Raw genomic sequence first — 17,479 nt, forward strand, 5'->3', positions numbered from 1 at the left:
GGTCCCAGCTGCCCTCGGGGAACCACGGCTCTCAGAGCGGAGAAAGGCTGGTGATTTATTTGCACTGCCGGAGGAGCTGGGAATGAGAGGAGAGCTCATAAAAAAGCACCCTCTCATTTTCCCTAGGCCTCTGTGTGTGGCACTATTGAGCTGTAAACATTTCCCAGGTTAGATTTATAGAGATAGGAGGGGAACTGATCATTATGAGGGTTAATAATACGTTCTGCAGATTGGGAAAGTCCAGCGAGTTCAGTTACGCTGCCGAGAGCTGGGAGATCCCCCTTGCACAAGCTGGCGGGTAGGAATCTGCTCAGGTCCCTAATTACTTGCAACAGCTAGCAGCGTGACAGCTACCAAGTCGTAGGGGGCCTGGTTGTGCTTGGTGCAGGTGTGGAGCTGGCAAACAGTCCCCAGCCAGGCTGGGCACACCCGAGACCTCCCACATGCCAGCACACCCATGTCCAAGCATGCAAGCTGTGACACTGGTCCCTAACCCCAGTGGCAATGCCAGCTGCCCTGCTCTGCACCCACCGTGCCCCCACGGCACCGGCATCCCACCCCTTGCACCGTGTGGTGTGACAGCCCAGCCTCTGACCACCGTTTTTCCACAGAAGTGCTGAAATGTCTGTAGTGGCTCCAGCCAAAGCATGTGGACAAGTCCATGCCAAGGGATTTTCTCCACCCATCCCCGGGACCACCCACCCATCCCTGGCAGCACCCATCTCCAGGAACACCCATTCTCAGAAACACCCACCCGGGGAGCACCCACTCTGGGCGAGGCACAGGTGGAAGTGGCAGTGTGGTGGAGGGCACCTCCCCGGGCAGGAATGTTGCCCGTGAGGTCCCTGCCAGCGCCCGGCCTGCTGCCCAAAGAGCGCATCGGCGTTCACTCCGCCACGCTCCGCCGCAGCCACCTCCTCTCCTGCTGGAAAGGAGAAGCAGAGCAGAGGTCCCCCTGCCACCACACGTGGGAGCTGGGCATGAGCTCCAGGCTCATGGTGCTGGCCTGAGCGGGGAGTATCAGAAGCACTTCTACTCTTGCAGGGCTGGAGGTGGCTTCAGAATCCCTGGGCTTCACCCTGCTGGGACACCCCCTCTCCCAGCCAGCCACAGCAGCCCTGGGGGGTCTGTGCTGGTGTTTTAGCATGGTTGAGCCTGAGGGCTAGGGGGGATGGATTTAAATTGGAAGGGGGTAGATTTAGGTTGGATGTTAGGAAGAAATTCTTCACTACGAGGGTGGTGAGGCACTGGAACAGGTTGTACCATGCTGTGAAAGTCATGGCCCAGGCTATGAGTTTTGGAAGCATCCGCTCTTCTGATGGCTTGTGCAGCCCTGGATGCCACCTCAGGACACAGGAGGCCCCGTGAGGTCTGGGACCATTCCTGCAACATCTTCTTGACATGAGGGGAAGAGCTAGGATACCCTCAAGAACCTTTACTGGCCCCTGAGGTGTTTACAGCTCTTGATGGTGGTTGGGGAGCGCAGTCTGATGAAGGAGCTGCTTCTCTTGCAGCAGCTGCATGGTTGGGCTGAGGGAGGACGTCTTCCTTCTGCTGCTGGATGGGGTTTGCTCTCCCCTGCAAACATTAGGAGAAATATCCACCAGAAAAAAAGGCAGGGGAAATGCTCAGGCCTGGGAAGGTGCCTGTAGCACAGTGTCCCATCCCCCTGGGTGGGTGAAGGGGGAATGGTGGACACCTTGAAAGAGCATTGTAATGTCACTGCACCACCCCTGTGCTGGTTGCAACAGTGTGTGTGAAGGTCCCCGGGAGCAGGGTCAGTCCCCATTGGGCACAGGGGTTCAGCAGGACATGCAGGGAGCAGGCAGAGCTGGACAGTGCAGGCAGGACAGCTCTGCTCCTGGCAGCACATGCCCACCGTGGGGGAGCTGCCCAGACGAAGCAGCACGGGCACTCCCCGAATACAGCCTTGTGGGGAGGCAGGAGCAGGCACAGCCCTCAGGTTGCCCCAGGGACAGACCTGGGGATGGGAATGTGGGTCTGCACCGGAGGGCTTGGACTCTGCTTCCCTTGGGGAATAGCTCTGGGATGCTGCAGCTCAGCCAGAGAGATCTCTGCCCATATCTCCAAGCTGCTGTCACCTCCTCAGTGCTCTGGGCAGGCTGGAAAGAGGCAGAGCAGAGGGCACAGAGATACCCATATCTCCTGCCCTCTGCAGCTCCCAGCCCTTATCTCCAGGCTCGTCAGTTCCCTCAGTGGGTGTCAGCATGAAGGAGTGGACAGCCTGGCAGGGCAGGATGGGACCCCCAGCACACCCTGGCCCAGCGCTGGGTCCCGCAAACCCGGGGCTCCTCACAGGGATGTACGGGGCCATCACAGGGCCCGCCCGTGGTAGCCAGCTCTCCCCGAGGGCTCTCCATCCCCAGCCCCTGCTGCACTCAAGAGGGGCCACCTGCCAGAGAGGGGCTGGGATCCAGCCCGGCTCAGCCCCAGCCCCGGCTGGGTGAGGAACGGCTTACTGGGCAGAGCCGACAAAGGAGGAAATTCCTTGGGGAGTTTTCTTCCTCCTGGTGCAGGCAGGAGCCCTGCAGCCATTGTATGTGCACGGGCCAGCCCCGGTGTGAGCTCACACAGCCCCCCACCCCCCGGCTGCCAGTTCCTGGCCCAGGCGCTGCCCTACCCAAAGATCCCGGCCACATCATGTCCGGCCGCCTTGGTGGATGCTGCTGGTCCCCCGGGAGACGCCGGGGAGCCGGGAAGGAAAGGGAGCTGCTCCGGGCTCGGGCCAGGTTGGGGTGGGACGTCTTCCTGCCTGCTGCAGCCCCTGGGATTCGCCCGCCTCTTGGACTAGAACAAAATGCATCCGCTGGCACGACAGGCTGGGTGATGGCGCAGCCTGTCCGGGAAAGCCTCCCTGCGTCAGCCGGCTCTGGCTGGCACTGCTGGATCTGCAGAGCTCTCAAGGCCCCTTGGGCATGGACCTGGACCAGGGACCAGATCCAGGTCCAGACCTCAGGAGTGCTGCACAGGGATCCAGAGCCCCAGAGCAGCCTCATCCCTGGGCTGCCGCAATCCAGAGCAGTGGGACAGACTGTAGCCCAGAGCTCCCGTCATCTCCCAGGCCCGTGGTCCTGGCCAGGGCAGTGCAGACAGAGGGGGACCCATAGGGGCAGCTCCCCACTTTGTAAGGGTGCAGGGATGGGGACACAGTGGCAGGGCTCCTCCTCACCCCTGTTGCAGCTCCCCAGCCCCTGGCATTGGATGTGGCCACAAGATGGCATGGCAAAGCCACCCAGGTTGCCACTGCACCCCCTGCACCCTGCCCACCACCCCACAGCCTCGGTGACCTGGTGGGACGTGATGGGAGGGAAGAGGTGACATGTCTCACTGTCACCTGGGGGGTTCTCAGCCCACCACATCTCCCACAGCCCAACGTGGTGCCAGGAATCGCCCTCCTTAATTGCAGTTCTCCACTGCAAAGCTGCTCCGTGGTGGCTAGGGGACACTGGGACCCTGAATGGGACTGGGAGCCAATGTGCTGCTGTGGCTCTGGACCTGTCCATCATCCTCCCCAAAAAAATTTGTCCCCCCACTTAGCTTCTGGTCACGAACCCAGCCTATGGCAGGCAGGGGCCCAGCATCCCCCCCAAGAATCCCTGGGGCTGCATTTTGTCCCAGAGCATCCACTGGGCTAGGTCAGCAGGTCCCTGTGGTCTAGGTAGGGGATGGGAGGCAGGCCATGGGGAGCACGGTATCTCCACCCAGTCCAGTCATTTAGAAAGGATTAGATTAACATCCATCAGGGATGGCTGGGTCCTGCCCTGAGGCAGGAGGGGCTAATTAAATACCTTCTTAAGCTTTCTTCCATTTTATTTGGCTTGTTGACCCCCAGGGAATGCCCAGAGCTCTCCAGAGAGCTGGGAGCACAGAGGAAATAAATGTACAGCCCTTGCTGAGGAGCTCATGCTCCTCAACACTAACAGGAAAAACAGCTTTACAAGGTGAGAAGTGAAGGGCTCGGTGTTACCTGGGTGTCTGGTTTTGCCCCACTAATTGGCATGTAGGAGTGCTTCTTTCCAACAGCCAGGGCCAGAAGCACACCCTCAAGTTGAGTCTCTCATCACATCACCCTTCACATCCCTCGCTGTGCATCCTCCTGAGCAAAACTGACCTTTTCGTTTTCTGCCTCATTTTATCACTTACCTCCATCAAGAACACTCCACGGGCTGATTGGCACCCTGACAGGTACAGCCCTTCTCAAGTGCTGCTGCCTAATGGGTTACTGGCAATCATCTCTCATTTGGCCCATCCCAGCCCCGAGCTGCAGGAACCAAGAGCAGAAATTGGAAAATCATGGAGGGGAGGGGGGGGAATGATGGGAGAGGTGACATGGAGGAGAAACTGGTTGGGAATCAACCGTGAGAGGATGATCCTTGATGTGTTACACCACCCAAAATCCTCTGAGGTGTGGCAGGGGGTGATGGCAGCCCCTGGGTGCCTGGGCCAGGGCAGCACGTGGGGCTCTGCGTACACCCAGCTCCACTCACAAGCACCATGTGTGTGTGTGGGGGTTACTTTTAGATCCAAACCAAAGGCAGCACAAACCCTGCCATCCCCACTCTGCAATGGGCCGCAGAGGCTCGCCAGGAGCAGGCAGGTTCACATGAGAGGGGGGAAACCATCTCTTTCTGCCAGATTTCCTACAAAATCCACGGGTGCAGGCAGACAAGAGCTCAGCAATTGATGGGAGCTGGACTCAGCCCCCCCCACCAAACCTCAGCTTTCTCTAGAGCCCAGATCCCACCTGCTCCAGCACACCTTCACCCCACGATCCTGCCTCACCCCAAGGCTTCTCCCTGTTTTAATGGGCAACAGAATTTCTTTTCATCAGTGGGGACACACATAAAACTAAGCTCAGAGCGGGCAAATAAAACAACTGGGGCAGTGAGGGCTCACAGAGCTTTCGTTCAGCCCACTCCAGGAAGGAGTTCTAACTTTGTCATCCTAATTGACACTTCGCCTGGCAGTAACTCCCAGATGGGCAGTAAAAGAGATTTACTGTAAGGCTGCAGAAGAAATTGTGTCAAGGAGTTAAATCACACCAGAAAAATCTGGGAGTGACCAGGCTGCTGAAGTGCCTGACGGGTGAGGAGCTGTACTGGGTTTTGTTTAAAAAGACCCCACCAACCCAAACCTAAACAGAACAGCACAATGAAGCCAAAGTTTCCTTTGATCAATTCTCATTTTAATGAGGGCAGGTTCCTAGGAAGCAAACAGTACATGTTTGTGTCATATTGCAAACAAGCTAGTACAGAAATCTAAAAAAAATAAACAAAAATAAATATCTTCCCTGTTGTTGTTTTTTTCTCCCCAAGTTTATAGCACTAGGTTGACCTGAAAACAAGATGAATTTACCACTGTGCCTGGACAGTGGCCATGAAAAATCAGATTTTTGTTTAGAATGCAATTGTCTGTATGGTTTCAGAGAGGTCAGAGTACCAGGAGATCTGCTGATGAGACTCTTCCTTGCCAGCTAGGGTGAAGGGTTCCCACCTTGGGCAGTCCGTGCTCCTCTGGCACTTGAAGCATCTCTCCTTCAGCGGATCAGAGCCACGTCTTCAAGTGGGAGAAGCTGAAAGGAGATGAGGGGACGGGTTATTTTGGAGCCTCACCTGAGCATCTGTCTGCAACCAGAGCTGTGCCACCACCTCCTTCTCCATGTGGGACCACATTTCCTCTCTGTGCAGCACTTAAACCACCACTGCATTTGAGAGAAGAATGAAATATTCCCCTCCCTGGGCTCAGCTCTGCCCCTCGGTGACTGTGGACTCCCTTTATGCCGCTGTGCAGCAGACCAAGCACCGAGCTGACACCCAAATATGAGGTTTGGACCCGCCTGTGAGGCTCCCATGGAAATGTTGCTGTGAAAGCAGAGGGATGCACACACATCCACGGGTTCACAGCCCCAGCTGTGGTACCTGGGACTGTTCACCTACACACAGAGGGGCTGCAGGGGGTAACAGGGCAGCACAGACACAGCACAGGGCTGAGCTGACCTGGCTGGGCTTTCCCAAAAATATACTAATCCCACATTTCCTGAAAAAAAAAAAAAAACCAAAAGGAAGAGAGGGGGAGGAATAGAGCTCCGTGTTTCAGGGGCTGATCCAACAGCTAAAAGCCTCCGTGGATTTCAGCTGGATGTTGGCTTCAGCTTTGCGTAAGAGGAAAGAGATGTAATGTCTGGAACCAGCCCCGAGCCAGTCCCACGCAGCTTGGCTGAGCCCCGAGTGGGCAGGGAGAGGGGTCCTGTGCAGGGGCTGTGCCGGAGCCCCTCGGCACGGCCGGCCCGCAGACCCCACGCACACCCCTCCTGGGGGCACCGGCAGCTCCGTCCCGCAGGGTGCGGGTTTGTGATGCACCGAACTGGGGGCACAAAAATCACCCGGCTCCGTTTTCTGCCCTAAAGCCAGAATGCGGCTCCTCCAAACACATCGCATGGGGAGGGGGAAAGACAGCCCCCCCCCGCATCCCCCCCCCTCCTGCCCCGCTTTGCTGGGTGCAACGAACCTTGGGGTACAAGTTCAAAAATGCAGCAGCCTCAACTCACGCAGCGGTGACAGGGCTGCCAAGCCCCAGCCACGCAGGGCCAGGGCTCCCCTCGCTCCCCCCAGTCAGGGCAGGGGGTGCAGAAGGCAGAGCAGGTGTCGGGGGGCAGCTCCCCACATCTGGGTGATGCCATGAGGCAGCCCAGCGCTCTGCCTGGGGCACCCTGAAGCCCGGGTGCCTGCGGGATGGGAGACGGCAGCAAGGCTTTGTGCACCCCATTGCCTGCTGAGCCCCCTACCAGGCTCCGTGCACCCCTTTACCCGGTGAAACACACACCAACCCCCCCCCCCCCCCCCAGCACCCCAGGGTGCTGTAGAGAGACCGCAGCAAGACTGCCGCACCCCAGGTACGGGTGGCATCCCTCGGGCATCCCGGCAGAGATGCTGCAGACACAGCGTGCTCCCCGGTCCCAGCGGGGACACCCCCGGGCTTCACCGCGCCCCCCCCCCCCCCATCCTCCCCCGCCCGTCCCGTCGGGGCGCCGGACCCGGTTACCTGAGCTCCGCGGGGACCGGGCGGGGTCCGGGCGGGGGCCGGGCGGGGGCCGCCCCAGCCCCAGCCCCGCCGGAGCAGGCGCTGCAGGAGGCGGCCGGGGCCGGCCGGCGGCGGCGGCGGGACGGGCGGTGGGGTCTCCCCGGCGGGGCGGCCCGGGGGCGGCGGGGCGGCGGCGGGCGCGGCTCCCCCGGGGCGACGCGGGGGCTCGGCCGGCAGCTCCCGGCGCCAGAGGTAGGGGGAGCGGCGGACGCCCATGAGGAGCCCCGAGGCGCGCCCCACCGTGTGGTACCGGGGGCTGGCGACGTGCTTGTACCAGGCGCCCGCCGGTGCCGCCGGCAGCATGAGCCCCAGCAGCACCAGGGCCCCCCAGGCACCCCCCGACAGCTGCCCCCTCGCCATCGCGCGGGGCTCCGGGCGGGCAAGCCGCAGGGTGCGGTGCGGGCAGGGTGCGGGCAGGGGTGCAGCCCGGCCCCGGGCCCCCCAGCGAAGGCTGCCCCGCGCCCGCGCCCCGCCGGTTTATACCGCCGTCGGGAGGGGCACCCCGCGACTCCGCCCCGGCAGCCCCCGGCCGCCCCGCTGCCAGCCTCGGCTCCCCGCACCTCCTACCCGCCGCCCCCAGCGGCCCCCCGCCCTCCCCCTGCGACCTCCCCCCGGGACGGCGGCATTTTCCCCATGGCCCCGAGCATCCTCGGGCATCCTTGAGCATCCCCCTGCAGCCCTGAGCATCCTCCCCACCACCCTAAGCATCCCTCCGCAGCACTGAGCATCCCCACGAACCTCCCCGCATCCCAGCATACTCCCCAGCCCCTCAGGACCTGCTCGGCAGCAGCAGGATTCACTGCTGGAGAAAGAGATGTTATAAACTGCCTGCAAGTGAGAATCTTCAGAGGGGACCTGCACCCCTCCCTTCCCGTTAGAGATGACTCCCAGACTTGCTGTCTGGAGGGACCAACAGCCAGGCACAGCAACACACTCTGGAAGAACCGTAGGTAAGAGCAAACTGCAGTGATTTTCAGCAAAAATCATCCCGAGTGGGATGCCAGACAGAGGACTTGAAGCCCGGCTTTGGTTACCTGTCTCAGTGCAGAGACAGAACTGCTGCTGGAGGGGAGCAGACACGTGTCACAGAGAGCATGGCCATCCTGCTGTGCAGAGCTCAACAGGCTCCTCTCCACCTTTGTAGCGTCCATGAAGTGGTGAGACCCAGATTTCACTCCCATCTTGCTCCATTCAAGCAAATAACCCACTGGGGGCTCGGGGGTCCTAGTGCCCGTGAACTTGCTTGGTGTAGGACGAGGTCACAACTGCTGAAGAGGTGTGAAGATGAGACACCAAACCCGTGGGCAGGGGGTCTTAGATGGCTGCTGTGCTCCTGTACAGCTCCCACCCACTCAAAAGCTGTCCTCTGGATCTCTGTTCACTCTTGGTCACTTTTCCATCCTGGTCACTTTCCTCCCCAAAAGCTGTTCCTGCTCTTCCATCTCTTCTCTAGGAAAAAGAAGATATGGCCAGCAGGCAAACAGCTGATTCCCATGGGACACCTGCCAGCATGTCTCCCTCTCACATAATCCAGAGAAATTGCAGGACCTGGTGTTTCCAGACCCATCCAACACTCCTCTGGTGCCGCTTCATAACAAATAGGAGGGCTTGGGATTCAGTACACCACCCCTGCTGCCTCCCACTGAGAACCACTTTTTCTTGCCTGGATTGAAATCTTGTGACCACACCAGGGTTTGCCTGTAGATACTCTTGTAGGATGCGAGGAGCCGATGGTTCTGCTCTTCTCCACGGTCCAGGAGCCTGCAGCAGACAGGAGTGAGCAGCTGCTTTGCACCTTCTCCTGCAGCAAAGTGCTCAAGACCATATGCAGTGGGCTTGTCAGGCTGCTTCCCCTCTTCTCCCACAGGATATTGCCTGAAGTTTGCCATTCCAGTCAGGTAACTTTTTCCCCCAGATTCCTTAATAAAACCAAGCAGGTCAAATTTATGCTCACCAGGGAGCAATTCCAGTTCCTCTTGTTTATTAGCCAAGTTCTCGGCTTTATACACTGAACTATGACTAAATATTTAATTTCTTTTTTTCAGGCTACAGAGTAACTTGATTAATCTTATTCTCAGCATCTTGCATGCTCCTGTGTGCCCATTTCTCCCTGTTGATATTATTTTAACGTGCTCCCAAGGAATCTGGCCAGGATGCTTCCCACCATTTGGCTCCCCATCTCTTTACCAGCATCCTCCAGCCTCATCTTCTTACACCCAGCGAGCACATGTTCCCAGCAGTAGAACTCTCTCCATCAGCCCAGCTTGCACACCCCAGTTTTGTGACCCTCTGCTCAGGCATGGGGATGTGTGTGCACATTCAAGCAGGACACAGACCCATGCTGGGGACCTCTTGGGGTGTGGGAGCAGGTTCTGCTCATCTTGCCAAGGAACAACCTCCTGCAGGAACCAGCCCCTTGGCCAGGCAGGGACCAGGCAGGGACCAGGCTCAGGCCAGACTGCCAGGGCTAGGGGCAGAGGGGAGGAGGGAGAAAAGGAAAGCACAAAGCAGCAGTAAGAGATGGGGAGAAGTAAGATGGATGGTGCAGAGCTTCATGATGTTCCTCTTCTGGGGAAGCTGGGACTGAGTGAAATTCCCAGTTGGTAAGCAAGGGAACCTGTCCTTTCCCTTCCAGAGTGCTGGAAATGATGTGTGTGCACAACTCACCCCTGTTAACGAACCAGACCCAGAGTCCCAACGCACCCATGGCCTGACTTCTTGGAAGCACCCAGGCTTACAGGAAGGATGAAGCCAGGCTCCCATCTCCCACCGAGCAGATCCTTGATGGGTGGGCTATTTTTGTCACCCTTTGAGTGCTCTGGACATTACAAATGGTCTCACCACTTTTGTGTCTTAATAGAGCCATTAACGAACGGCAGAGGTACAGCACAGTCAGTCACATCGCGTTCCTCCCCGGTCACCGAACCCTGGTCATGAGGAGACACACGCTGCCAGGCTTATTTCACTCACTAAACAGCTGTTATACTTCCTGCTCCCCCGAAGAGCCAGATCAATTGTGAACAAGCTGGGGTCTGGAGAAGGCAGAGCCGTGGGAGCCTTGCCCCTACCCCTGCCCCTCTGCTGAGCAAACAGGCACTTTGGCAGCTTACGTCTCGCTGCAGCAAAACACCGACGTGGGCTCAACCTTCCCACCCAGGAGTGGAAGATTTTCTCATTCCTAGAGATCTGCCTGAAGTGTCTTTTATGTGTATTTTTGGCATAACTTGAATAACTTGTCAGGGTGATGAACTCCCCGGGAACTGAACTGAACTCTTTCCCCCCGGTGCCTTGGATGATGCTCGCTCACAGCCAGCCTGTTGTGTCTGCAAGGCACTCTGAGATACAGTCAGGCTCCGGATCTCGAGCTGAGCACACGTTTCCTCTCCCAAGCGTTTGTAAATACCTTCCAAATACAACAGCTGACAACCCATTTGTCTTCTATTTCTGTTCAAAGTAACTGAAAGATCAGTTTAGTATCCTGTTCCCCTCACGGAAGCTGATGCTCCCACAAAGGTGGTAGCTACCTTAGTGCAGCAGCAGATACTTTGCACCATGGAGCTCCCAAGGTGCTCTTTGGGCCAGGAGCTTTCCCAAAGGACCAGAACCCTGGTTCTTCTCGGTAGGTACAAAGCTTTTGGACAAATCTGGGCTCTGGTGAAAGCTTTTTACAGACTTCTGTGATATTAAGATTTCAGTCTTTCGGGTCACTCCTGTAAAATGACAGGGTTCAGTCAGGGTTCATGCAAACTGAGTGCAGCTGATCCCAAGCCTCACTTTTAGGTTTTCACTTAATAAACACAACTATCAGCTCCAGCATCACATTTACCAACTCTGTGGACACTGAGCTGAGACCTTGCTCAGCTACCCCAGTGCTTGGGTGAACCCTTAATGATGTCACTCCACATTTATCAAGATGAGGGGCAATGGGATCTAACCATATGGGTCTGCTGCTGAAAAGATTTCAGGCTGTTTTATTTTAGAAGAAAATTACTATTTTCATAAGAGTAAAACTTTGCTGATGGAAAGGTCCTGGCTCCTGGTCGCTGAGGAGGCAGCTGCTGCAGCTCCCTGTCCCCCTGGATGCTCAGGCTCTCCAGGATGTACCTCCCTCTTCTTTGCTGGACCAGCCATCTCCACCACAGCTCTAAGCTGAGATACCTCTGCAGGAGCCAGGGTTTTAGTCTGAAAAACTGTATGGCTGGGGAGCAGGGGGGGTGAGCAGCTGGAGGCATCACGTCTCAACCCCCTGCAATAAACCCAGGCGAGCGCTCTTGTCAGAGCCCTGACACTCCACCCGATTTAATGCCTGTTGTGCTCTCGCCTCCCACCACACACATTACTGCACCCATTCAGGATTTGTGGCTTTTGAGAATGATCTAAATGAATTTGATGTCCCAGAAAAGAGGCACTTGAAAAATAAACCAGTGTGGTTTAATGATAGCATTTTCCACATTTTTATTCTAACGACTCCGGTGTTTATTGGAAGGTTAGCAACTCAGCCAAGCATGAAAACAAAGCAATTGAAGAGGCCAGCCCTGTGATGGGGTCTCTGGCACACTTGGTCATTAACACTCACTCCATACGTGACACTTTTTGGCCATTTGGGCTGTACAGCATCTCCCTGTGGGAGTATGATGAGAGGATGGAGGCAGCTCCTGTGCTCTGGTACAGAGCCTGCCTCCTCCTCCACGCTGCAGATCTGTTCTGACTGTGAGAGTCCTGTTTTTCAGGCTGGGAAACTGAGGCCCAGAGAGTTGAAGTGAGTTGCCAAAGACCACACAAGTGAATGGCAGGTCTGGCCAATGAAGGGAGCCTCCTGCTCTGAGCTCCTTTGCCTAAAGACTGTGTCTGGCTCTGCCTTCCCAGGAAGCATGCAGATTTACCTCAGAGAGACAGGTACAAAACAGTCAAAAGGCAGAAGAGGCACCAAACTGGCAAAGGGCCCAAAGTCAGAGGTTGCAGCAGGGGTGCAATGTGTGCTGCCCATGTCATTGTGCTCACCCTGAGCCAGTGCAAAGCACGGTGCTGCTGCAGGCAGTTGTCCTCCAGGTGATGTTTGAAGCTCAGCATCTGAGCAACCTGGTACTGAACATCCCACCTGAAAAGGTGAACGTGAGAAATACCCTGCCCGCCAGGTCAGCGGTCTGGGTTCCCCTGCCTGCCAGGTCAGTGGTCTGGGTTCTCTGCCTGCACGCTGAACTTCTGCAGTTCACCCTTCACCTACTTTCCCAGATTCACATCCCCGCTGCCTCTTGCGCTGCTTCAACCCAGGAGTGAGTGAAGTCTTAATGGCAAGAAAAAAACTATTCCCCCACATGTGGCTCAGCAACCCCTGATGCTTCCCAACAGCCAGCCCACTGCTGAGCTTCCCTGGTGAATCACACCGGGTGTGTTTTTGCTCAGGAGCGCGGAGGAGCCACTTAGCGAGCGGGACCCAAGCAGGCTCAGTCCCTGGGGTACGGCACTGACAGCACCCCGGGCAGAGAGTCCCAGGAATAACAACCACCTTTGCCATTCTCTTGCATCTAGAGCGTGTCCTCGTGGAATAAACTCAGATTACGGAGTGATTCCTTTCCCCAGTGATTCAGAACATGCTGATTAAATGCTATTTCTTTGTTCCTCAGGAACAAATTACGGCTTCAAACTGTGAGGCAAAGACGCACCTTGGCTCCACGGTGAAGCTGCTGTGTTCTGGTGGCGCTGAAGAGAAAGAGGAAACAATAAGTGGTGTTTCCTAATGTTGTAGATCTTCTCATTAAAGCACGCTAAATGAATTACTTTACTCCAAAGAAATTACCAATTCCTCACTATTCTTAGTCTCATGTACTATTTTAAAAGGGTTTTGTTTTTTTTTTTCCCAGGGTCCAGTCACATGGAAGTTAACCAGCAAGCACTGAAGTCTCCAAAGGATAATAAACTATCTCAAATTACTTTGCTAATGGAACAGAGAGTACGGTAAATGTCACACACGATTCAACAAGAGCGGTAGAAACCTTTACATGAAACAATGGATCCATTAGCACGAAGTCAGGGAAAAAAAAAAGCCCCCAGCCTGGCAATCCTTTTGCACAGTTTGGTGGAGCTCTCTGCTCCAAGCCAAAGGAACTTGTTTGTTCACTTGAATTTTGCAGCTTGGCTCCCGCCGCCGCATCCAGCTCACTGATCACGCACACTCTCAGGGCATCGATCATTTAGGATCTCAAAGCCCTTTTACAGACAATAATTAAGCCCCATCGCACCCAGCTGAATCAGTGGAATTATTTCTGCCTAAAACTGAGGTACGGAGAGGGAATAACTGAGTCACTGATTGGAGACCAAACTGAACCAAAGTACGGCCCCAGGTCCTCTGCGCTGCTCCCCAAATTCCACTCATCTCTCCTCACCTATCTGAGCTTAATGAAGCAGTCCATCATCTCACAACCTACAGGCGTGATGCTGCACTTCTGATGTTACTCATCCACTTGAGAACCCGACTCTGATGGGACAACTTGGGTGACAGGATGAACTGTCAGAAACCATTGCATCGCCCATCCATCCAGACCTGACTTTTGCCTAATTTGCCTCCAACAGCTGCAGTTGGCAGAATATGAAGAGAGTCTCTAAACATCTCAAAGACTGAAGCAAATTCATCACAGAGTGATTTGGACATGACATGGCACCACCAAAGAAAAAGAATCATGATGAAAAACCCCACGATGATGCAGCACGACAGGGTTGCCTTAGAAGAGCAGCAAGGACAAAAATCTGAGATGCAGATAGAAGAGCAGGGGAAAAAGATGCCATCAAACAGCTGTCTCTGGTGCAGGCAGATTTCGCAGCCCCCTCCAGCCCATGATTCAGCCTTTCTCCTGGAAGTAATTTACAGTAACGAAAGCAAGCTAATACCCAGATGTGTGAAGTTCAGAGTATGTTTGGCTCCCATCTGAAGCGTGTTTACCATAAGGAGGAAGAGTTGTGAGATGAATCTTTCCATTGGCGGCTCTGAGATCTCTTAACCAAATCCCACACAACCCTGAAGCGCTCTCCTATTTTCCTGAAATTTAATTAGGTGAGGCTCTATTGTAGACACAATTATATAAGTGTAAGAAAATTGGAGTAGAGGGTTCTGTAGACGGGAAGAAAATTTGTCTTCAAGCAAATTGCACAGGTGGAGTATGTTTTCCTTGGCATGAACACTTTGCAGGATTGAGAGCTATATTTGTAAAACCCACTGAGATATGAAAAGAGGAGGTGCATAAGCAGTCCTATTCCTGGACCAGCACTACAACTAGAACTAAATATGCTACAACTGTGTTGCAAGTAGCACGTTACAAGAAGAATCCTGCTGTCCCACACCGATTGCATGCAATTCTTGCTGCTTTTTATGCAGTCCCTGTAGGTGTGAGACTGACCCACCCCGAAAATCTAGCAAAAATCTAGGCAAAAAAACCCCCAAATTATCCAGAGCAGAGTGGCTGGGCTGGCAGGGCACCGATTGGGGAGTCAGGAGCTCCGAGCCACAATCCCCAAGTTATCTGTCTTTGCTATCTGACCTTGACATTGCTGAATATAAACATGGGGATGAAAATGCATCTCTCTCTCTGAAAAACACACCAGGCTGGAAGAAGCGTGGTTAAGGTTCAGTCAGAGCTCGGTGCCACAGTGGCCCCTGAGGCTTTCACCCAGCACAGAGCACCGGGCAGGGCCCAGCTCCAGCTATCCCATCCCCTCTCCAGTGTCCCACATGGGCTCTCCTCCCCCCTACAAAAACTGGGGCAGGAGCAGCAAGGGAGCTCTTGCTTGCCAAGCTGCTTTGCTTCCGTCCATTGACGTTAGCTCCTGTAATGTTCTGTGAAAATCAAGCTCCCCCAAGGTCCTCATCCTGTTCTGGGAATTTGTACATCGACATTTCACCTTGAAAGCCTAATGCCAGAGTCCTTCCCCCACTGCTCCTTTGAATTCCCATCTAGGTACTCTATTTTCTGCTAGCTGCACTTACTCTGCTCTCATCCTCCAACAAACCTTATCACTCCTCTCTCTGCTAAAGAAAACTCTTATCACTAGACAGATGTTTATGAGTGCCGTAAAACACAACTTTGCTTCCCAGCATGTGTCTCTCTTTAGACTTTCAGGATCCTCCCCCTCTTCAAGGAATCGCTACTTTTCAGAAAAGCTTGTACCATCAACTTACGTTTTTTGGCAAATAAAGATCGTGGAGCAAAATTCCCCCATCAGATCTGAAGTTGTGCATCGTACCGAGCGCGCTGTGCCTGCTGACACGCTGAAGGGCTGTGCTGTGCCTCTGCCTCTCTACAGCTGAACTTGTCAATAGAAAAAAAACAGGTTTTGGTTAAAACAAAAGGGGAACATCGAATGTCATTAGTTAATGGCAGACTGGGATTTTTCTTAAGTGCAGGAAAATAAGAGAGCAACTTCCTATCAGTCCCACAGCCAGGGCTGTTGGTGTGTTTGCTCTGAAACACTGTAGGGTGAAACCCCCCAACCGCCCCGAGCCCTGCACAGTCTGAAGGGGCACAGACTGGTTCCATCACACACAGCAACACAGTGGGAAGGAGGTCCCAGAGAAAGGCAGCCTGATGTGTCTGGGACAAGCAACACTGATCTTAGAGCAACCTAAACCACCTTTTTCAGCCTCAGAAAAATAAACTCTGGTCACTGAAGACTATGGATATTCAGGGTTATACATTTAAACCCGCCCTCAAATGTGGTACCTGTGTAAAGCTGCTGCTAATAAGAATATCTGAGACTTATTTGAAAGAAAACATAATTAAGAAGCCCTGAGGAAACGATCACTTTTAACAGAAACTTTGTCAAATGAAAGCAGATTTTGCTACTACGCTCTGAGTGTCTCGGCTGCAAATGAACCGCATCCGCATCAAGCTGTGAATATGAAATTAATCTAAGGCCTAACCTTTAGCTCTACACTTTGACAGTGGTTTAGTGCTGAACTATAAATATTTGATCTGTTGCTCTTCTGAGTAAAATGGACTTGTTGTGCTCATCTGCTGAGTTATCAATTATTCCAAAGGGTATTTATTACTGATTAAATGACTTGAAAAGTGACTTTTTTTCCTTCGGATGTTACGATGGGATATTTAGCAAGTAAACATGGAAATTATCTACCCCTGGCATCGACATTAACCCTTTCTCTTGGGAAGAAAACATTTCCTGTCTGACAACACAAAGAGCTAAGAACCAACCAGGATACTCACAGTATGTGCTGCAGCCTAGTTAATTATATATGATTATATTTCTTTATGTTTTGGGGGTCACACTTAGTGCTAAGATCCAGCTTCCATTTGCAATCAATAGAGAAATAAAACAGCATCCTTAAGTCATCAGCAAAGAATGATTCAATCCATTGAAAGAGTATTACAAAAACCTCTTTGCACTGTGAAATAAATGAATTAAAACCCATGAGTCACATACACCATCAAGATGGTTTTTGGGAACGATGAGGAGTTGAAAGCAGGCTTTGGAGAAAAGGCTGAAGGTTGGCAAATATTCGTGCCAGCAGCTGGGGGACTGGGTTGGTTTGGGTCGTCGTATGGTTGGACGTAGAGGACAGGGCTGATATCCATGTAAAGATGACCTTACATGGGGTTTGGTCCATATAAACTTCTTGGATCTTGTTTCAGATTCAGGATTCGGTGAGAGTGAGAAGTGTGAGTGGTGCGAGCTTTCCCTGCTGATGGAAGTTTAGCTGCACCATTGAAGGGACACGAAACCTTCCATGGTTTCCCCCTTCAGACACCAATTACAGTATTATCTGAGAAGCAGAAAAAGCCCCAGGTGAGAGGAGCTGCCTGCCTACAGCACCAGGCAAAGAGCTGGTGCTTCCTTTCACCAAGCCCATCACACACACACTACCAGTGGTAGGAAACACACCGCGTGGGACCAGCTCCTCGGCACAGAGCCACGACCCAGCTCTTACCCACACAACCAGCATCTGAAGAGCACAAACTCTAGTTCTGCCCAGTCACTTTGTCACCACGTTCTTTGCAGTGAGTAATGTCACTTTTAAGCCTAATTATGCAGGTGTATTTATTACCCTGTGCTCGGCCACGGGCGCGGGGGTACTTGCGTAATTTCACAGACGAGTGACACTTAAGACAGCTCACTGCTGTCAGCAACCTCCATCTCATTTCATGCTAATTGCTCTCCAAAATTGTGTGATGCAGCTTTGGCACAAAAACATTTTCAACAGTATCATTAATTTGAGGAGTGGGGGACGGGACGGGACACACACAACCATTTCCTGAAGGTAATTACAGCCAACATCCTCAGTCATTCCTAATTATCTGAAACAGCCCCACCCAAACACACTTTAATGTTGATTACCAGAAAGACAGGTATTATCTCCTCTACTTTGAAGTAT

At 53.9% G+C, this 17,479-nt stretch overlaps 1 protein-coding gene across 1 annotated transcript; it reads right to left on the reverse strand.

Annotated features, from left to right (window-relative positions):
• Positions 1 to 5,494: 5,494 nt before the first annotated feature.
• Positions 5,495 to 7,461, reverse strand: NPW (neuropeptide W; the record flags this gene model as incomplete). Its single annotated transcript, XM_084270865.1, has 2 exons — positions 5,495 to 5,593; positions 7,063 to 7,461. 2 exons carry the CDS (start codon positions 7,459 to 7,461, stop codon positions 5,558 to 5,560), a joined length of 435 nt encoding a protein of 144 aa, XP_084126991.1. The 3' UTR covers positions 5,495 to 5,557.
• Positions 7,462 to 17,479: the final 10,018 nt, after the last annotated feature.

Source organism: Gallinula chloropus (assembly GCF_964237585.1).
Source record: "Gallinula chloropus genome assembly, chromosome: 15".
Classification (NCBI taxonomy): Eukaryota; Metazoa; Chordata; class Aves; order Gruiformes; family Rallidae; genus Gallinula; species Gallinula chloropus.